Below are 23356 nucleotides of genomic sequence, written 5' to 3' on the forward strand. Positions count from 1 at the left end.
TTGGGTTTCGGGTTAGGGGTATACCTTGAAATGCGTTGTGACATGTGAGGTTGAAACACTAAACATGTTGAAAAAGTATGCATTAGGTAGGTGGAAATGAAAAAGTAATAATCGGGAGGCGGAGGGCAAGATCTTGAAGATGAGGGGTGGTCGAGGGAACTATGTAGTTTGAGAAATAACAGAAATACTGTAAATGAAGTCTTGACTAGACAAAAATGTTGTTTCCACATTAGAAAACGACTTAACACAAAGATTTTCTTTTACTTATGGTATTGGTTTTGTGCCTTTCTAGTTTATTTACTAAGATAAATGAATAAATAAATAAATAAAATTAATAAAAAAAAACTTATAAATAAAAGGGTGATTTTCGAGTCATATTCGAGTTGAAATTATCAACCCTAACCTTACCCGTTTAGTTTTTGTGTCGTGTCGTGTCGATCTGTTTAAATAAACTGGTTAAAATATTTTACTCAAACCCATTTATTTTGTGTCAGATTTCGTATTGTGTCAGTTTTTGCCACTTCTATTCATGTGCGACGTCTAATTATATATAACCAAAGGGTACTATATCTAACAATATTAGGAGTTGACCGATAACTGCTTCACAAGTTAAGGATTCAATTTAATTTTGAAACAAATATATAGATTTAAAAGGCAGAATAATGTTCTAAAAAATTGTTAGTAATCACATGTAACGTCTTGAGTGAGCTAATTGTAAAACAAATTGTATATGTATTACATCAAAATCATTAAATTTTATATAAAATAAAAAAGTAATGATTTATTATATTAAAGTATTAATAGTAATGCTATATAATTCTAATAAAATTATTTTTTATATTCTTTTTTTGATTTTGGTTAACAGAATTTCACTATAGAACTTGAACTTATGTTGATAATGTCTTTTTGTGGAAGGAGTATAGAGTACTTCACGAGTTATTATCCGATTTTCCGACCCCATGGCCATGGCAATTGGCAATACTTCCAAAAGCAATTCAAAACCCCAGCTTACGACTTCACAGTATGATGCCATTCCCTCCTTTTCTGCCAACTTTTTTGCAGTCCCAATGCATTAATAAATCATAATTACGACGAGCATAAATTGACCTAACTTTCTTCGATGTATGTAATTCAATCCGTTCACAAGAAAACCCCCAATCGAGTTCTTGGATTCAACCTTTCTTCCCCTCTCCAGCTGTAGGTTTGAGATGGAGATTCTTTATTGTTATTTCTTCTTCATGTTCATCTTCTCCGTTTCATCTGCTTCCGATCCTTTCTCAGAAGCACTATTGAGCTTGAAATCAGAGTTCACTGTTCCACCAGATGTTTTAAACGATTGGGTTATCCCTCAAGAACAAAACCCATCTCCAAATATTCATGCTTGTTCTTGGACGGGTGTACAATGCGATCAAAACTCGACAAAAGTCATCGGCTTAGACCTTTCTTTGAAAAATCTCAGTGGGGTTTTATCTGGGGTTCAGTTCAATCAGTTTGTTGACCTAATTGATCTAAACATAAGTCACAACTCGTTCTCCGGCGAACTCCCTATCGGGATCTTCAATCTCACCAGCTTGAAAACCCTTGACATTAGCAGAAACAATTTCTCCGGCGATTTCCCAATTGGAATATCCAATCTCCAGAACTTGGAAGTTCTTGATGCTTTCAGCAACAGCTTCTCGGGATCACTTCCGCCAGATGTCTGTGAAATTGCGTCTGTGAAAGTTCTTAACTTTGCTGGAAGTTATTTCAGTGGACCCATTCCAGGAGCATACGGATCATGCAAAAGTCTCGATTTTCTTCACCTCGCAGGCAATTCTCTAACTGGGTATCTACCAATCGAGTTTGGACACCTTCAAACTGTCACTCACATGGAGATCGGATACAATTCTTATCAAGGAAACATCCCATGGCAATTTGGTAATATGAGTGAGCTCCAGTATCTCGATATAGCCGGAGCTAATCTTTCAGGTCCAATCCCAAAGGATTTAGGTAAATTAACCAAACTTAACACACTTTTCCTCTTCAAAAACCATCTCTCTGGTTTAATCCCAATGGAAATCGGCAACATTTTGACTCTTTCAAGCCTAGATCTTTCCGACAACATGCTTTCCGGCCCTATTCCAGAGAGTTTTTCAGATTTGAAAAGCCTAAAATTGCTTAGCCTTATGTATAACGACATGAATGGTTCTATTCCCGAGGGCATCGCGAAGCTTCCAGAGCTCGAATCGCTTCTTATTTGGGATAATCTCTTTAGTGGCACACTTCCACAAGAATTGGGCAAACACTCTAAACTCATATCTGTCGATGTTTCATCAAATGGTTTCGTGGGTGTGATTCCTCCAGATATATGTTCACAAGGTGCGTTAACGAAATTAATGCTCTTTTCGAATTATTTCACGGGTACCCTTTCGTCAATCTCCAATTGTTCTTCTCTTATTCGTATTCGCCTCGAAGACAATTCGTTTTCCGGTGATATATCTTTGGATTTCAAGCTTCTTAGTAATGTCTCTTATATCGATTTATCTGGGAATAGGTTTACAAATGGGATTCCTTCTGATATATTTCTTGCTTCAAATCTCGAGTTTTTTAGCGTCTCTAATAATCCCGAACTTGGTGGGACCCTCCCGGAAAAAACATGGTCGTCGCCGGCGCTCCAGAATTTTTCAGCTTCTTCTTGCAATATCTCCGGCGAAATCCCCGGATTCCAGTTCTGTAAGTCGTTATACTCAATCGAATTGAACCAGAATCACTTATCCGGAATCATCCCAGAGAGTTTATCTGTTTGCAACAGCCTCGAAACATTAAATTTGGCCGGAAATAAATTTTCCGGCGAGATTCCGGCGAAGTTAGGAAACTCCATGAAGTTGAAATCTCTTAACTTGTCAAACAACGATCTTTCAGGTCCAATTCCATTTACATCAATGGAAATTACTTCCTTTCTTGGAAACCCAAACCTTTGTGGTGCACCCCTCGTAACCCCATGCCACAACGGGAATGGAATACACACCGGAATGGAATTAAGAAGCCGGAATCACAAAATAGCTTGGGTGCTTATACTAAGTGCAATAGTAGTTGTACTCTTGGCTTCCCTTTTCGGGATCATTTACTATCGAAAACAAAACGTAAACCGGAATTGGAATCTCGATTCCTTCGGTGGATTACCAAATCTCACGGCTTCCGATGTTTTAAAAAGTTTTGATTCCATTGAAGCGATGGAATCCCAACATTCATCTAATTCCGTTTGCAAAGCGGTTTTGCTAACCGGGATGACTGTAATTGTGAGAAAAATCGAATGGGGGGCAAAAAGTTCGAATCTTTTGATGGATTTTGTGAACCGAATTGGGAATGCAAGACATAAGAATGTGATTCGGTTGTTGGGTTTTTGTTATGATAAGAATCTTGGGTATTTGTTGTATGAGTATTTGCCAAATGGGAATCTTGATGAAAAGATTGGAATCAAGAGAGATTGGGGTTCGAAACATCGGCTTGTGGTTAATATTGCAAAAGGGTTATGTTTTCTTCACCATGATTGTCGTCCGGCTATTTCTCATGGAAATTTGAAGGCAAGTAATGTGGTTTTTGATGAAAATATGGAGCCACGTTTGGCCGAATTCGCATTCAAAACAATATCTGCAATGGAATCAGGTAAACTATATATGAGTGTTTCTTTTAGTTAATGTAGAAGTTAACTGATAAGATAGCTTATTTTTCGAGCTTTTTTAAGTTGTATGTTTGGCAAGCCAAGAAGTAGCTTATAAGTTAGCTTCTAAAAAAATTACTTAAACTAGCTTTTCAATTTTTAAAATTTTTTCAAATATACCCTTAATTAATTATAAATAACATATTTTTCTAAACGACTTTTTTTGTCATTTTATATCTTCCAGCTCGTTTTTACCAAACGTCATTTTATATCAGCTATCTTATAAGCTAGCAGCTAGTTTTTGCAGTACGTTGACAGTTAGTTTTTTAGTTGACAGTTAGTTTTTTAGTTGACAACTATATTTTCAGCTAATACATCAAACATAGTCTAAATAAAAAAAGTTACACAAAGTAGCTTTTTTCCGATTAAGTCCATAACCTTTTACAAATTTCATTTATTTATTTTGGGCTAATCACAAAAATAACCAAAAGAAGAAAGTTAATATCACAAAATAACCAACTTCTTAACTTTTATTACAAAATAGCCACTCATTTTGTGCATGGGTTTTGTGAAATACCTTTTAAAACAAAATTACATTGCGATTTCTTGCATTTAACCATTTTCTTGAATATATTTTAAACATCATTTATCTATGACAGGCGAATACAACGGTGTCACGGATCACGAGTTGAAAGACGATATATTTAATTTTGGGGAACTTGTTCTTGAAATTTTAACAAATGGAAAACGAAAAAAATGGGGAATGAGTGTACAACGGACACCGAAAGATGTTATTTTGAAGGAAATATATAATGAAAATGAAGTTGGTGCTTCTTCTTCTTCAAAGTCTACTCGAGAGGAAATAAAGGTGGTTCTTGAAGTTGTTCTTGGATGCACTACAAGCAAGGTTTCTGATAGGCCTTCAATGGAAGAAGTTCTAAAGATTCTTTCACGATTGAAATAATAATAAATCCCATGAGGAATTAAAAGATGGATTGTGTATTTAATTAGTGTTTTGCAAGTAGGGTTTTAGTTTATAAAAATGTTGATATGTGGTTTGTAAAATGGTTTTGTTTTTTTGCTTGTTTTAGAATGTTATATGTTGCAAATTTATGGTGTAGATAAATTGTTTATGTTCTTATTGATTAAAAAAACATGAAATAGTAGTTTTTACAGCTTTTCGTGTATGTTTTGCTTTTTGGGTGAGTTGATCATTTTGCTTTCTTGAATTGTATTTTCGGATCCTAAGTTGATGTTTTCACTTTGCTGCTAGGGTAAAACCATGTTTGGTGAAAAAGCATGAATAAAAGATGTACATGTACATACATATGCGATTATATCTTCTTTTATGTTTAAATTTATTTTTTGTTATAAGGTTGTTAAAATTGTGATGTCATACGATCTCATTTAGGTAAATCGATCCCAATGATATTAGGATCGGAGGGATGATCATAAGATCGTTTGTAAAGTGAATCAAATATGAATCCTACAAAACTTTTTTGAATTGGTTATTGTTAAATGGTTTATCAAAAATGTATTTTTCATGTTACAAAGTATTTATTGTTAATTGATGAATGGATATGTTTTTTTTATGTTTTAAAAGAATCCTACGATTCCAATTCAATCTTATAATCATGATTTTTTAAAGCATAAAATATTTTATATTGTATCCCGATCTTTACGGCCTTAGTTTTTATATCCATTAGGATTTAACAAAAATCTTGCCTTATTTAGTCGGTTTAAGATGATTTAAAAATAATCAAATGGTTTTTTTCTTTTTTTTTTAAACAGCAAACTAATCTACTTCTAATTATCATCTACTAGATGATGATGAGACTTGAACACATGACCTCTCAAATGAGATTATCACTCCTTACCGCTAGGCCAAAGACCTTTTGGTATCCAATGGTTTTGTTATTTTGTATTTTCTGAATATTCATAGTTTCTAGCAAAAAACCAAATAAATTTATAAATGGTAGAAATGATAGAAATAGATGAGTATGCTAACAAAAATAAGGGATATTAAGTAAAATTAACATAATCTCATGTAAACGTAAAGGAAAAGAACCAAAAATTTACTTTTGCAAAATAATCGATTAGTCCTGAATGTCGATGTCGCGTTCTGGATCGGAATTTGACCGGGTCGTCAGCATGGTAAACTTGGTTCCTTACTGACGTCCCCCATATATGTAACATTTTGGAAAGTTAAGTTCAAAATCGCATTTAGACTTAAGTCAATTCCCATTCCGCTCATTTGAGAGTTCTTTTTGCTTTTTCAAGAGAATGTCTTCATGGTGAATAGTTCGAAGTTTTATGCGCAGGTTACATATACATTACGTTAATTTAAGCATATTACATATTTAAATGTTGTCTGAAATACGATTGTCTATGTAATGCTTTTTAGCTAAAATATTTCCTTTGTAGTAGTGGTTGTTGCTATTTAGGCCTTTTGTATGAGTAATATTTGTATTAGGAACAACCAAAACATGTACCAAGGTAGAAAAAAACATCTCTAGAACACGAAGTTCATGTCGAAAATGGGAAGAACTTTTTCGAAATAGGGGTGAGCATTTGGATCTCTGGTATTGGAGATAAATCATGACCTAAATTTTTATTAAATTAGTCAAAGTTGTATCTATTTTCCTTGTATAGCTCTGATTTACTGTTGTATCTTTGTAGTTATACCTCTTCCTTTGTTCAATTATAATATTGAGAACAGATTATTAAAGTCTAATATGGTATCAGAGCAAACTTTTGATCCTCTCTTTCTCATAACCCTATTTCAGCCGCCCCTTTTTTTTCTTTTTTTTTTCCCTTTCTTCTTCTCGGCAAAATTCTTCATCAGCTATGTCTACTTCCACAGATTCTTTACTTCCTATGAACACTCTCATCCATATGTTTACAATCAAGTTAAACTCTTCCAACTATCTCCTCTGGCGAAATCAAATCAACCCACTGCTGCTCCATCAAAATTGGATGCGTTTTGTTGATGGCTCGTGCCCTGCTCCTCCAAAAACAACTCTGATTGAAGGCAAAGAGACTCAAAATCCCGCTTATGTCTCATGGGTTGAAATCGATCAGAAAGTGCTTCTCATCCTCCAATCTTCGTTGTCTGAAGAAGCAATGGCTGAAGTGTTAGGTTTCTCTTCCTCTCGTGAAGTATGGAAAGCTTTGGAGTCGGCCTATAGCCATGACTCGATGGAGAGATCTCAAAATCTCAAAGACTCATTCGACCAAAATGCAGTCCGGGTGTCTGTAATGTATATGTTAGAACAGGGTTTTGTGGTAAATACCCTAGGCAACCACTACATAGTGAATTCCATGCACTGGTATCAAATTCAACAGGTATCAAGTAATTTACATTAATTCATCATTTTACATTGAATTTAATTTTTTTACGATATGCAGACTTTCTGGTGACACGGGTATCCTTAGGGAAGAGTAATATGGGATTACACCTACAAATAGATGTCCACCGTCTTTGATAAAATCGAGGACCATATGCACATCACCCGCCCAAGAACCATTAAATACTTTTCTATGATGTGCATAGGTTTATGTATGCCTTTAAGGTGAAAATATTGGGTTATTTTGCCCAACTATTTTAACATAATTATGTTTACTACTGGTTTGACATCTTAATTTAATACATTCAGATCATGGAGACGTTTTCCTTCTATAGGATACTCGGTAACCATATATCGAGTGTCATCCATCGGGCGGTTATATGGCCGATTATTATGCGTTTAGGGTCGGTTTACTGTGGTATGCATGTTAGATTGCCATTTTTTATAACATGTTATTAAGGGAATATGTTATCAGTAACCTTTATTTATTGAGATGTGCACAATCACATGATCAAGACCATACAACCTACTCATACGGAACATAGTGCTTTGTGGTGGTTTAATAGTTCACGGTAGATAGAGACGACTGATCTTTGCTTGCATATTCATCAACAAATGTCGACAACAAAGTCTATGATATGCGTTTGGAAACACATCTTAAAATGTGATTTTAATGGAATTGGCCTTGTTAGATATGATGAATACATTCTTTCAATCTTGATAAAAAAACATATCTATGGTTCCCCACTTTTTGTTTTTTCAAATCCAAATGCCAGTGGGGGGATTTGGTTATTATCGTTCATGGCTACTGCTCGAAATATACTTCCTAGGTATTTCCCTTTCAGGTGGGCACCGTCAATGATAAAAACAACCATTTGTTCAAGACATGTCAGATATGTTTAAAAACTAGAGTAATAACAAGATAGTAAAATCAAATCGACGGAAGTCTCCAAAAACAGATCAATGGATGTGATATAATCATGACACACCCTTTCGCTTGCTATCAAAACAACATGAAAACATTTAAAATTCAAACTGTATGCACAAAGCTTAGTCTTTCATACAAATGCTATGATCTAATCATAGTCTCATATACGATTGTTGTGATCCAATCATAGTCTTTCATATAATTGTTATGATCCATTCATAGTCTTTCATACAATTGATAAGATTCAATCATAGTCTTTCATATAGAAGTCACAAAGACAATCTAGGGTTATTCGGTTTGGGTTACCTGAATAAGTTATTTGGGTCGGTTCTCGGGTATCTATTTTAGCCTAATTCAGTTCTCGGGTTATTCGGTATGGGTTACCCGAATAAAGGTTTAATCGTGCCAAAAGGACCAACCAGGAAATTGAATTGTCACTTGATCGATCCCTCCTGGCTCTTGTGTATTACGTATTGTCGCACCTATCGATCGAAGTTTCAAAAAAACCTACTGGGGTAATCGCCATATCAATGTTTAATATATTTTTTTTTCTTAGAACTAGATATAGAATTTCCGTTTATGGGTTATTCGGGTCATTTCGGTATATGTGGGTTATTTGGGTTACTTCGGTTCAAAAGCATAGTGTACATGTTATTTCGGTCCTTTCGGGTTAATAACCGAACTGAACCTCGTATTACTCTAATCGAACCGGTCTCGTATTAGTGTAATCAGTCTGGGTTTCGATTCCAACTTTTCATCCAATTCGGGTTATTTGGGCCCAGTCCGGTTCGGGTCGGTTCTATCCTGAAGCATATCCCTAAACACAACTCCCTGAATCAACTAATACGAACCACCTAAAACCAAATAGAACCTTATTCTATAGTTAAAAATCAACCAAGTTTGACCAAAAAATCAAACTAGTCAAAAAGACAACAACCAACGGTCAACGGTCAATGGATAAGTGTGTCGTGACCCTTGACCCGACGTGTCGCGACTCACTACGCGACAAAATAGTTGTGAAGTCCATTCAACTTGCATATTGCGGCCTATCCTTAGTCGTGTCATGATTTTCAGTTGGATTCCATTTTTTAGAATAAGCTCTTAATCTCTTAAGAGTAAGGCTCAAACTTTCCGGATCATTTCTAAAAATGATCTTAATGGATAAAGTTTCAAACTTTATCCATATGCATGGCCAAAACCAACCTAACTCAAACCATAGATCTAAAATGGGATAGAAACGCAACCAAAATTCTCACATGGCACAAAAGGAGGGGCATAGCTAACTTGTATGCAGGTGGGTCCTAAGATGTCACACCCCCCGAACCAGGACGGCGGAAATGTCCGGGGGTGTGGCAGATTGGTATCAGAGCATTGTTTATAGTGAACTAGTATATCTAACAATACAGGATATACAACTATAAATACAATGGGACTAAAAACACTCTGACTAAAAGTATACTTTAAAGATATAAGTATTTTATAAAAAGTATACATATATGTGTGCATATTAAGGATAGTGTCATAACAAGAAACAAATAGAAAGTATTTAGAAGAGTTGGACATCGCGATCAAACTTAGACAGTTATGTAATCATATCTAGGGTAAATATAGCCTGATCAACTATATTTATTCAAGACATGACCAACATGTGTTTAGGAGTGGTCGAGGTGGACAACGTATCTAAAACTTACAAACCTTATACCAAAAAGCACTAGGGAACCAGACATAGAGAATTAAAATACTATAGGAGTATTTTAGCGCATTATGAACCTTTCATGTACTTCTTATACTTATATTCTCGTACAGACAGATGGCAGGATTTCATCTTCCGGGAGACCCCTACTTCCCCAACCAGGGGAACGGGGGGGGGGGGGGGGTGGATCGAGGAAGATCCAGAGGAGGACCCCGAAGAGCTCATGGAAAAAGAACCAGAAGAGATTGAGGAGGAAGTAGATGAGGAGATAAATGAGGAGGATGAGGAAGATGAGTCGGACGCAGAGTCCGAAGTCATCGACCCTCCCTACATGGCTAGGATACTAGCACACCGATGGGGCTATAATGGCCCTACGCCCCCTGGGCCTACGATCTTGAGAGATGGAGCCGACATCAGGGGCAACGCCCACCTTTTGGGATGGAGCGAGGATTTTATGACCTTTGCCATGGAGGACCCGCGGACCGAGCCCTTCCCGTCATGGTCCGGAGGATTTCAGACATTGGAGATCAAGCTCAGACGACAGCCAACCGAGTCATGGAGATGAGGGATTCTATGGAGGTCACGTACGCGCGCACTCGAGACCTCGAGAGGAATTACTACCCTATGGACCGACTCGTCGAGGACCTTACTACCGCACGAGCGGAAGTAAGGGAATATCAGGAGAGACATGCTGCTGTTGAAGAGAGAGTACTAGTGGCCGAGCGCCGACTAGCCGAGCTGCAGGGTGCTTCTACCTCATCCTAGACACCAGAGGGGACTACTCGACGTGAGTAGGATCTATCCTACTCACCAGCTATGATAGACTAGATGTTTGGGTATGCATTAGTGCTACCCCTTTCTTTTATTTTGTAGGACCGACCCTATGTCTAAGTGATTACACTATTCGGAGGGTCGTTGTGCTGTCAGATTATTATCTTGATGTATTGTAGACCTTATAAATGTCAATTTTCCAAAAGTTATGTAACTCTACTTTATCAGTAATGAAACCAACATGTGTTTTTATTTATGGATGTTGTTATCTGCTATGTCATATCTATTCATTTTTATTTGGGAAAACAAGATTTCAATTATATGTTTAAAATAATGCTCGATAATCACTATACTTGACATAATTAAATGCGATGTTTCATTACAATAGTATCCACATGTGACAACCCGAAATCTTTATCTGTAAATCAAATTCATCCAATAAAAGTCAAACTTGTTTCCACTATCGTTTTACAGTGTTTAGGGTCAGTTTGAGAGTCTCTAAGCCAAGTGCACTTAAGGGTTGAATGTTGGGAAGCGTTATCTTGGAATCTGTAATTGGCAATCGAGCCTATAACACCTTCAAAGGGAGTTCACGGCTGCAAACTAGGTTCACGGTCGTGAACCCATGCTTGGGCCATGAACCACCCTCCTTATATATATGTGGTTCACACATTTTCTCCTCATTTCTTCAAGCTCCAGCCGTGAACATCCCCATTCTCTCTCAACTATCTTTGACCTTGAACACTCTTAAAGGCCTCAAAACGTAAGTATTTCATCCCTTACTTGTTCATGCTTAGAAACCCCTTGATTCTAGCCTTGATTCATCACTTTTTCATTATCATCTTCATGGTCTTCAAGAGTTCACGGCCGTGAACCCTTCATATGGGCCGTGAACCCTTTATATGGGCCGTGAACCCTTCATAATGGGCCGAAAACCCTTCAAGTATTCATGAGTTCTTGGGCCGTGAACACACCGTGGGCCGTAAACCCGTCATGTGTTCATGGGTCGTGAACACATCTTGGGCCGTGAACCCATGGTGGTTTTGCCGTGAACACTTTCTTGTCCCTCATTCTAGGTTCCAACACTTCATTGTAAGTGTTTCCTACATCCTAAGGGTGTTTCCTATGCTTGTTGGTGGTTTTAGACACTAATTGTAGGCCAGTACATGTTAATCTGTGCTTAATAGGACCGTACTGTGCTCGGGATTCCACTTAGCATACCAAACATCTTATCGTTGTCATTCATCCAAGCTACTCGCAGTCAAGTGAGTTCATACCCCTATGCTTTTACTATTTTTAAGGTTTTCAGGGGGGAATACAAGCCAAACACAAATGATTTTGTGAATTTATACAAAAGAATTTCAAAACTTATGCAATTGATACAACCAAAAGATTTCCATGTTTTATAAAATATTTAGATATTTTATCCCTTTTGTAACATGCTGAGCATAAGGGACGTTTTCAATATACAACCATAATTGCATAGTTTTCAGATCAATACACGAACCAAACACGCAACATACATGCAAACTATAATAGGTATAGTTTGGGGTTTTCAATACACAGTTTCATGAATTCAGAGTTATACATTGCAAAACATATAAACTATGACATATTTAGTTTATGAAATACATTCGGACTTCAAGAGTACAACATTAAATAATTATTTAAGTATAATTATTACCCTTTTAAGCGTACACACGGATTCAAATACAAAAGAACCATACAGCACCACACGTAAACTAGTTAATACAGGATTGTGAGACAACTCTTCAATTGTACCTTTCGGGGTACAGATTAAATCCTATCAAATTATAACCAGAGTCTCCTGGAGGGAGAGCGTGAGATTTGTGAATAGATCTATTCGGGACTGACAATCCCACACCTGAACTGCTAGCTACAGTTAGGCAGACATGCCTGGGGTGACAAATGTCATTTAACCGACACTTGAAGAACGTCGAAAAGGTCACTAGGTCATATCAAGCATGGTTATACGACTCACAATAGTATAAACTAACCTTTGTTTTGCGGGATTCCATTCTTCATTAGTTTTATTTAAATTAATAGAACTACTATACATTACTGGAGGATTCTAGGGGATATAATACATTGTTTTATTTTAGTTAATAAAATTGTTATACGTACTGGTAGTAACCAGGGTTTTCAAACAGAACATTTTTATACATTACTGGTGGCAGCCAGAGTTTTCATACAAATGGTTTTCCATTCAAAATAGTGTTATACAATACAGTTGGTGATAACCAGACATGCAAACTAATACATTATACATTACTACAGAACATGGTATCAAACATATATGTTAGAAAATATTGGATTTTCTTGGAAAGCATACAAACATTTTTACAGGATTCAATGACAGATTTTCACTACAAAATATACTTATGAACTCACTAGCTTAATGCTGATACTATTTTCAAAACTGTTTGTATTCTCAGGAGATCAGTAGACAGGTACCTCCCACAGTTTTTGGAGAAGACGGAGCGTATAGAGTCACGTCTTTTACATTGTATTACTTTTAATGTATATGATTTCGAATCAAACAAAAGTAACTACTTTTATATATATATCCAATGTAATGGTTGTGTTTACTATGATTACTATGATGCAATTATTTTGATATTATATATGACGTCGTCCACCCCCGCACGTTTCCTCCGTTCCGGTTTGGGGATGTGACAGATTGGTATCAGAGCTATTGTTTATAGTGAACTAAGTATACCGAACCTTATATGGTATACAACTATAAACACTAAGGGGCCGAAGTGCTCTGAACTAAAAGTATACTTTTTAAAATATATAAGTATTTTATAAGAAGTATGCAAGTATACATACGTACCATAAACCAGTATTATAAGTAGAACAAAACAAAAGTATTTGGATGTTGGACACTGGGGTTAAACTTGGATAGTTATGTAATCATGTCTGGGGTCAATATAGCCTGATCAACTATATTTATTTGAGACATGACCAACATGTGTTTGGGAGTGACTGTGGTTTTGCAGCAAGCCTAAAACTTACCAAGCTATATACAACAAAATATCGATAGAACAGAGCATACAACTTAAAATACTATAGGAGTATTTTAGCTAGAGCCGAATATAGTGTATAGATTCATTCCAAGTGTTGCTACTTGTTTCTTCCTAGCGATAGTTTACTTACATTGGTAACTTTTCTTGTTTATCACTTAGTAGAACACTTTATCTTTCAAGCTGAGATATATCTTTTTTCATATCTCTTGATTCAAAATTTAGGGGACATACCATCCTCTTCTTCCTGATTATTTTTAGAACAAGATGCCTCCGAAGAAAAGACCCAACAGAAAGAACAACAATCCCCCGAAAAATCCAACGCCACCACCTCCTCAGTTCGATCCTGTTATGTTCCAGGCAGCAGTTACAGCCGATGTAACTGCCGTGATGGCGCAAATAAATCCTGGTGGCTCTATCGGATCAGGAAGTGGTACCCATCCCCAAAATCTGGAGAGTGGTCAGGGACACCCGAAGGAGTGTTCCTATAAAGACTTCATGAATGCTAAGCCTAAATCTTTCGATGGTAATGGAGGAGTCATTGCCTTAACCCGATGGTTCGAGAAAATCAAATCCATTTTTGAGATTTGCGCATGTCCTGAGGCAAGCAAGATGAAGTTTGCCGCCTGCACCTTCACCGACAGAGCATTGACTTGGTGGAATAGTCGGGTCAAATCCCTAACTCTGCCGGTAGCGAATGCCATGGGTTGGGAGAGTTTAAAAGAACTTATGCTTGCTGAGTACTGCCCTAGGGGCGAAATACAGAAGTTGGAGCATGAGCTCTGGAACCTAAAGATGAAGGGTTCCGACATCGCCACCTACACAGCTAGATTTTGCGATCTGGCTCTTCTCTGTCCGGGAATGGTCACCCCGGAAAGCAAGAAAATTGAGAGATACATTTGGGGATTGACACCCCCAACTCAAGGAAATGTCTAGGCTGCTAAGCCTACCACTTTTGACAGTGCCAAGTGTTTGGCACAAACTCTTATAGATCACGGAGTTGATCTTAATGAAGCGACAGCCACTCCCGAACCACCAAAGGCGAGTGGCGGGAAAAAGAAATTTTGGAACAAGCGAAAGGGCCAGTCTTCGCAGGAGCCCTCCAAGAAACAACAGACAGTGGCAGTCCATGCTGCTACTACTCCTGCCGCTGTTCCTGCAGCTCCAGCACCTGCCAGTAGGTATGCTGGTACTCTTCCAAGGTGCGACAAGTGCAACTTTCATCATCACGGACTCTGTCGTGATTTGCAATGCAACAGCTGTGGCAAGAAGGGTCACACGGCTCGATTTTGCAAGGCACCAACCCAACCAACCAATCAGGCTCCTGGAGCGGGAGTTGGTCAAGCCTGTTATGGCTGTGGGGAGATCGGGCACTTCAAGAAGAATTTCCCCAAGGTAACAACAACTGGCAACACAGGGAGAGTGCTAGCTATGGGCCAGGAGGAGGCAGTTGCTGATCCCACCGTTGTTACGGGTACGTTCCTCCTCGACAACTCTTATGCATGCATTATTTTCGATTCTGGTGCGGAGAGAAGTTTTGTTAGTCATGCATTTAAGCATCTTCTCAACTGTAAATCCCAACCATTGACCGAAACATTTACCGTCGAGATGGCTAACGGAAAGAAAGAGAGCACTAACAACGTATACATAGGTTGTACCCTTACCCTAAACGATCATTCCTTCCCAATCGACCTTATGCCAGTGTAACATCCCATTTTTCAAGAAGCTTCAAAATTCATCCCCCGAGTTTTGATTATGTCACTTTTGGCCCTTAGTTTGGAAGGAAGTGGCAAAAGGAGGCCCTAGTGGAAAAAAACGGTAGTTTTGGGAGTGAAGTAGTACATCGGGTGTACATATGGTACGCTAAGTGTACTAGGGCGCGCCCTAGTACGTTGGGCGTACACATGTGTACGTTGGGTGTACGTGTTCCAGGAAGGAACCCTAACTTCTAGGGTTTGTGGAGTATTTAAACACTTTATGGACCATTCCCTCTCATCTCATTCAGCCTCCACACCTCCCTTAGCCGTCTTGAGAGAACCCTATCCTTTCCTTGTGAGTTTGAGCTTATTGAGTGTGAGTTGGTGTGCATTTTGAGCTCTTGAAAGTGAAGACATAGCATCAAGGAGTTGGAGAAGAAGATCAAGCTTGTAGATCTGAAGTTGGTTTGTTCCCTAGAAGCTCCAAAAGGTAAAAAGCTTGGAACTTTACACTTGTATGAGGTAGATCTAGTCATTTTAGCTTTATAAAAGAGTTCTTGTCTCAAAAGTCCCAAAATTATGCATGTGCTGATTTGGACAGGATGAGCTGTCCTTTTAGACTCTTGAAGGGGTTTTGAGTGTTAAAAATGAGGTCCCAATGGCTTAAGATGTCCCATGCATGTAGTAGGAAGGTCTTAATGGATTAAGACCTTAAATTAAGAGCTTTCTGGACGTCCAAAGTGTTAAAGTTCAAGACTTTATGAGTCCTAGGCACATTTGGTCACTGGATTTGAGGTTTGGGCTTAAGTGCTTAAGCCATTAAGCACTTATTAGAGTTTTGGAAAAACTCACATACGCCCCGCGTAAGGATCTGTACGCCCAGCGTACTGGTTCAATGACCCCGTTTTCCAGTCAACGCGAGACTCATGTACGCCCCGCGTAGCCTTGGGGTACGCCCCGTGTAGCCTTGGGGTACGCCCAACGTACGCCTTCTGTGGGCTTTTTGTGATTTGGGCTTCGGGTGTTGGGCTGTTCATGGACTAGTTGGGCTTGGGCCTTTGCTGGACTTTATGGATATGGTGTTTTGGGCCAAGTCTTGATAGTGGATCTTAGAGTTGGGCCCATTTAGGAAGTTGGGCCCAATTTGGTAAATTAGGCCAATATTAGGCCTTACACATATGGACTTGTAGATCATGGATTGGTATTGGGCCTTGGCCCAAATGAGAGAAAACGCAAATTGGACTAATATTATTTGTAGGGTTCTTGGTCAAGATTAATATTCCTATTTTTGACTTATTGCTCGCTATTTTGGATAGTTCGGGATTTTTGGCGAGTCGGTGATTCGGGAGTTTGATTCTTCATTTCAGATCAGCTTTGCAAGGTGAGTTATCCTCACTATATCAATATGGTCTAAGGCACCAAGGCCGGCCCTTTATTGGATTTGTATTTGGGTATTTGCTTGATATGTTTATTGATCTTTTAGATCTGCATCCTGGTAGTTAGGATGGTATTATGCTACTGACCTGGTTTAGGTCGGTATCCTGGTATATAGGTGTTGGGTTATGAGCATTCTAACACTCCTAAGTGTACATGCAACCCTAAATACCTTGGATCTATGTTTTCTCTATTATACATACAATTATGAACATCCAAGGTATTATCCTAATCTAGCATACAAAATAATAAATATAACAAGATAGAATACATACCTCTTTGATGTAGAATGTCTTCATGAAGCTTGAGTGCCTAGTGCCCCAAGTGTGACACCTCAAATGGTTCACACAACACCAAATACACTTGGAATAACTTGAGAGAAACTTGAACACTCCTTGAAATCGTCTAGCCCTCACACTCACACATTAGTGCACGATTTCTTGAGCCATGGGATTCTTTTATATGGTGGCTATTAGGGTTACACCATGTAACTCATAACTTTACCCATTCCTTATGCTCCATGGATTTTAACCTCCATGGAGTATCCATGGGTCACCCCATGGACTTAGTCCAACATAAGGAATCTTGGATCACAAGCCCACATATATAAGAATGAATGATTTACACAATCAACCCATATATTTAATTAGTCTCCTTTTGATCACTTAATTAATTCCAAATTAATTCTTGATCAATACTAATTAAATAACTTTATTAATATATTAGAACTTATAATATATTAACCAACCTTAAGTGTTATTTCTCTCATTATAGTCTATCCAAATGCATGATGCCATGCAACCCAAATGGACCATGTCGGGTCGGGTCAAGTCTTACCAATTATAGTTATGGACTTAGACATTAATCCAACAGTCTCCCACTTGGATAAGTCTAAAACTATTATTGCGTATGACTTCAGGAACCGATCAGCAATCGCAGCTCTCAAAAGCTTCTGTCGAACTCTGACCTTTGTCAATAACTTGTCCATTAGATAAGGGATCATATATTCCTCCATTCTAGATATCATATGGACTGAGACATGGATTATCAATCATTCTCTCTGTCCATTTGTTGTTTCCCGATTTCCGATTCATGATGACTGACTGATTGAACAAATCAAATCAGTCCTGGCTTGGCCAAGCACTCACATGTATCATCTTTAAATCATCGAGGGGCCCACAGATATCGCTTTTATCCCGAAGGTAAAAGGAATGGATAAACTTCGACTCATATGGCTTGTTCTACTACTTGTTGAATCATACACAAAGGCACGTTTTATAATATCGAGTTACCAATGCGTTTTCGTGCAATCAATGTATAACCAACTCATAGTAACAACTCATATCTCTAGGTTTGAAGAATATAAGATATTATCGTCTCATGATCACTCGTGATAAAATCCATGAAGTGATTCAAATGAGCGCGGGTTGAATCCAATACTCAGAACTTATGAGCACTCATGAGTGTTGTAGCACCACTTTGTCCACCAACTTGGACCTCTACAAACCAACCCATGACAGTCTTGATTCATATCTACTTCCAACATATGACCGACTGTGGATGGTTTGAATAACTTAATCATTCAGGAAGAGCGACTTAGTTATTCTAGAAGTCAAAACATGCAAAGTGAAACACAAGAATAAATGAATCAAATATGGTATCAAACCCTATGAATATAAATAAACACTTTTATTTATCACCATACTGATTACTCATTATTCATTGTTTCGGTTTTATCAACATTATACTTGAATTTAAAACAATAGTTGTCCCATGCTCCAAGCATGTACACTATGTTTTCTAAACACTAGTCATGCCATACATCAAGTATGCATACTATGTTTGTCTATGATCTTTACTTTGTAAAATAGATCAATTGAACATCACTCCAATGATCCTCTTTTCACAGTCCCAAATCCTTACTGCAAATGCAAGAATTCCAAATTCATGCCATTTACTGAAATCTGTTAGATTCTAAACTTATATGCATTGATCCTCTTAATGATTATGCACAAAGTCAGAAAGACTTGACAACAATCATTACAGAGCATTCCAAAGGAGATCAGCTCCTTGGAAACATCCTTCTTTCATTAACTTTCCTAATCTTACACAGATTGAATAATTTCTAACTTTGAAACATTTCCATATTCCATTTTGACTATCACTTCTGAACAAGAGTTGCCTCCTTACAGATTATGTCAATATGGTCCTTCCAGAACTAACATTATACTTCCAACTGTCCTTGAGCAACCAATCTTTGGTAAACCTTAGATTGTCCTCGACAATTGCTTAATCATTTTAGTCATATCCAATTCTAGACCTTTTCCCTTCATAATGCCCCAGGCATTTGGAAAATTTTAGAAAGGATGAATATAGCACATGTAATCGATCCTATATCTGAAGCATATGGGACACGATTCATGATGTCTCACATAAAGACTAAACCAGTCTTTTGCTATAATATTTCCATTTCAATTTGCCAAGTTCTCAAAATTCAGATTATGAAAAGGGATGCCGTAATCATAATTGAATTTTAGAACGCAAATAATGGACCCATATATAGAATTTCCTTATGTTGAGCCATTCCAACATGAAATTCATATATATATATATATCCTTGATTAAATACGATTAAAATCTCAATCTAAGCTTTTTAGAATTGAAATGAAGTATAATTTCCTCTCCCTTAATTATAGCAAAACAACCTTTTCAACCCCTGCAACCTCACAAATTGAAACTTTTGTTTTCTATAATTAACATTGCTAACTTGCAACCTTTGTCATAATTATCATGCTCCCACTAACATGATGATTATTAGCATAACACTTATGCTCCCACTAGCTTTGACATGTACTCAGAAATCAGCTGACTTTCTTACCAAAGTTCAGATTTCTGATACTAGATTGTTTTGATAAAACTTTATCAAAATCATACACCTCTCTTAGATAGCTCACATGTGTGTCTAAACAATTTTAGAACTATGAAAAGGGATGCCGTAATCATAGTCTCAATTGTTTAGACCTTTGCCACTTCTCACAAGTCCATGTTAGTGTGCCGGTAAACCACACACGCTCCACTAACGACTTTGAGAATGCAAATATCACAATTGCTATCTAGGTAAAATCTACTTAGTGAAAGTGTTTCCTCACCATCATTTTCATGAATCGGAGAGAAACCTTATGACACTTAGATTTAATAGTGTATGTGTTCTTATCCATGTGAATTTGTCAAAACCATAATCACAAGACAAGGTTAGTGACAAATCCAAACTCATATTGATTAAACTTGTGCAATCTTAAATTCTTGCCATTTGGCAGCTCAGGTGCCTGCCATTGCTTCCAAGTAGTTGTGCAACCAATTGAGAACTCTCAGAACTCCTATGCAAAGCCAACTTGAATAGGCACAAAAATTTCACCACGATAGGTTATAAACCTCAAGTCGTGTGCTAGTGAAGGACTTTAGGTTTTATTCTTGATTAAGTCTTGAAACTTTCAAGAGCTTTAAGACTCCCACTGTCCTCTTGACATATAAGACTCCCTTGTCAAATATTCAAGAGATAGTGCGGATTCTTTATCAAGACTAACACTTTACACAATTGGCCTAAGTTGGTCTCTGTTTTATCCAAAACATCACAACTTACCAATTTCAAATGTACAAGAGTAGATAACCTTTTACTCTTACATTTGACTAGTGTTAACAAACCCTCTTTAAGATATGTCACTCAAGTTACAATCTTGGAGTATGACTCTAAGAATTGTTTTGGAACGAAGTATGACTCATCTTTTTGATTTAACCATTTCAACAATTCATGACTCCTCTTCTTGACTTTAGAGGACCAATTGTGATATGGTATCTTAATCATTAAGATGATCATAAACATGATACTAAAGTACTCTCCCATCTTTTCAGATTTGAGAAACTTTTATCTTTCTGCCATACTTTGATTCTTCTTATTCGTTCTGTCTCACATTGAAACTTCTCCAATGCTACAGACTTATACTTAAACTTATAAGTATAACCATATTTACTGAACTTAAGTAAATCATGACGAATAGTCTTCTTGATCTTTTGTGGTGGACTTGACCAGTGCACAAGAATGTGTACTCGATCCCTTAGTCCTTTCCTTATTCACATAAGGAATTAGTCTTAATTTTCCAAGCTGAAAGTTCTCATTCATCATACTATACAACTTGCATGATTCCAAGTTTCGGTCCAATTGAACCTTGGGTGATGAGAATCTTTCCTTATTTGGTAATATTAGACACTACCACAACCGAAAGACTCAAATCCATTTTTCCAATATTGCTATCAATGGAATCTTATAAGCAACAACTTTTCACAAATGCCATTGTAAGGATACTTAAAATAAATAAAATCAAAACCTTTTTTCTTTTATTTTAAAACTTTGCGGAAAAACTTATCCTTACAATCCATATGAAAACCTTGTTGTTATCTATTCCTAAGCAATATAAATATCATAACTCTTAAGTAATAGCCCAAAATTCTGATCACCGAACCATGCGATTGAAATCCATCTTCGCGATCAGAATCAGCATGTACTTAATAGAGTTAGATAATGGACTTTACCTGAAGTAGAGCCAAACTTATTGACTTTAACATCCTTAGGTAAATTTGGCAGCTTCGTAACCAATGCCCCTTCCTTTGGCAATAGTTACCTATGGATCCTTGATAATGGGACTATCTCAGACTTCGCCTCTCTCTTTACCATTGGGTCAACAGAGTTGACTATGGCCGATCCCTTTCCATTGGGAAGAGAGAGCTTTACTGGATATCCAATGGCATCATTGTCAATGTCCATAGCGTTTTAGGAAGTTGATCTTAGCAAATAGATAAGATCATTAAGGGTCTTGTCTTAGTCTGTTTCATAGGATTCCCAAAAGAACTCACTATGTGACTTAGAAAGTAGTTGAGCCACCAACTTTCTCAAGACTTTGACACCCAACTCTCCCGGCTTGTCAATATGTGACAACATCTCCAAGATGTGATCACACCTAGACCTTGCCTTGCCAATAGGGCTTGAGTGACCTTAAACTTTTTAGGAACTTGTGGGTTAGGGAGAATAATTGGAGGAGGTGAAAGAAGTATGATATCCATGGGACATCATCTTCATTTAGGAAAGCTTGTTTCAAGAGATTTGGGAAGATCATAAATGTCTAGACCAGACATCTTTTTGGGAGATATTCAAGATAGTTGATTTAAAGTCCTTAATATGACACCTAATATGAAATATTAAGGCTAGGACCCAACAAACTATTTTACAACTTAGAAGAGGGATGCCGTAATCCAAGCTATAAAATATTTGAAGGTAGGTGAATGACGATTCACCAATTTCCACCATGAAAAACGAAATAATTTATTAGGTTTTAATTGGATTTGAAAGTCCTAGATCTTTGAGATTCATTGAACTGTTCAAAGGCATGTTTCAATCTCGAGTGTGCCCTTCAGGTTTTGTGACTGGGATGCCGAGGATCACAAAACAAGGTGTGAATAACCATGCAAATATACTTGGTACCCTTAATATTTACCCCTTAATCAGTGTGCCGGTTAACCACACACGCTCCACCGATACTATGATAAATATTAAGTTACCCTTTGCCTACCTTGTTAAGTCCAGGTTAGTGTGCCGGTTAACCACACACGCTCCACCAATGACTTAAGCAAAGTGCAAAGTGTAATTTCATGGGTTAGCACCAAATTCACATTTTCCTAAGTAACTAAGATTGGGTATTAATAAGAGTTTAGTTACTTAGTATTTATCATTAATACTTTTAATGAAAGGAGAATTATAGTCCTTGTCCTACCCGTTCGGCTAACGACCCTCCACCAGTCAAGGAAGCGGTGGGTGAGAGTGGACACCCATTAAACTGCCATTTTATAGGCAGTAACCTTATACCCTCCTTATAGACCGGCTTCGTGAATGAGGCCTACTAACGGTAAGACTGACTTTACTCTTATACATATATATAAATATTATTAACTTATAATATTATAAAGTATAAGGGTTGAATTTTAACTTTTAAAATTCTAAGGGCTAACTTGGAATTAAAGTATTCATAAGTGAAAACTTTTCAAATTCCAAAACTTGAGGGCAAGTTTTGAAACTATTCAAAACTAATTAATTCTATAACTTATGAGTTTAAAGTAGTTTTAATTTAAAAAAAAAACTCTTCAAGTTCCATAACTTGAGGACAAGTTATGGAAGACTTTAAACTAATTAATAAAAAAAAATAACCTTTTTTTTTATTGTAACTTATGGAACTAATTAAGGTTACACATTTTTTTTTTAATTTAATGAAGAGACTCTTCATTTTGTAACCTTTGCCAACTTTTATGAGTTTTATGATTCTTAAATGTAACTTTTCATATAACTTGAGGACAAGTTACAAAAACACACTTTGGAATCAACTATTAGATTAAAATGGATTGAAAACAACTATTTCACACAACTTTTCTATTAATCTAAGAACCTCATAAGAACAAGATAATTTAAATCATCAATCTTCAAGAAATTAGCATGAACATACAAACTAATACAAATCTTGAAATTATGACAATTATCTTAGAAATTGGATTAGCATGAACATTACCACATCAAAAACAAGTTTATAAGTCCAAAAACATCTTAGGGTAATGTTCCTAGTCCAATTCCAGCCAAAACAATCGAATATATGCATCCAAATCGATTTTTCAGCTACTTTTGCAAGTATAACAAGAAAACAAGCCTAGTCTCTGATACCACTGTTGGGTTATGAGCATTCTAACACTCCTAAGTGTACAT

The 23356-nt window shown here is 37.1% G+C and overlaps 1 protein-coding gene across 1 annotated transcript; it reads left to right on the forward strand.

Moving 5' to 3' along the window:
* Positions 1–914: 914 nt before the first annotated feature.
* Positions 915–4827, forward strand: MOL1 (Leucine-rich repeat transmembrane protein kinase family protein). The gene is made up of 2 exons (XM_079059549.1): positions 915–3645; positions 4300–4827. The coding sequence occupies exons 1-2, from the start codon at positions 1209–1211 to the stop codon at positions 4602–4604; spliced, it is 2742 nt and encodes a 913-aa protein (XP_078915675.1). The 5' UTR covers positions 915–1208; the 3' UTR covers positions 4605–4827.
* Positions 4828–23356: the final 18529 nt, after the last annotated feature.

This window comes from Lactuca virosa, chromosome 7 (assembly GCF_052849685.1).
Source record: "Lactuca virosa cultivar CGN04683 chromosome 7, Lactuca_virosa_CGN04683_v6, whole genome shotgun sequence".
Classification (NCBI taxonomy): Eukaryota; Viridiplantae; Streptophyta; class Magnoliopsida; order Asterales; family Asteraceae; genus Lactuca; species Lactuca virosa.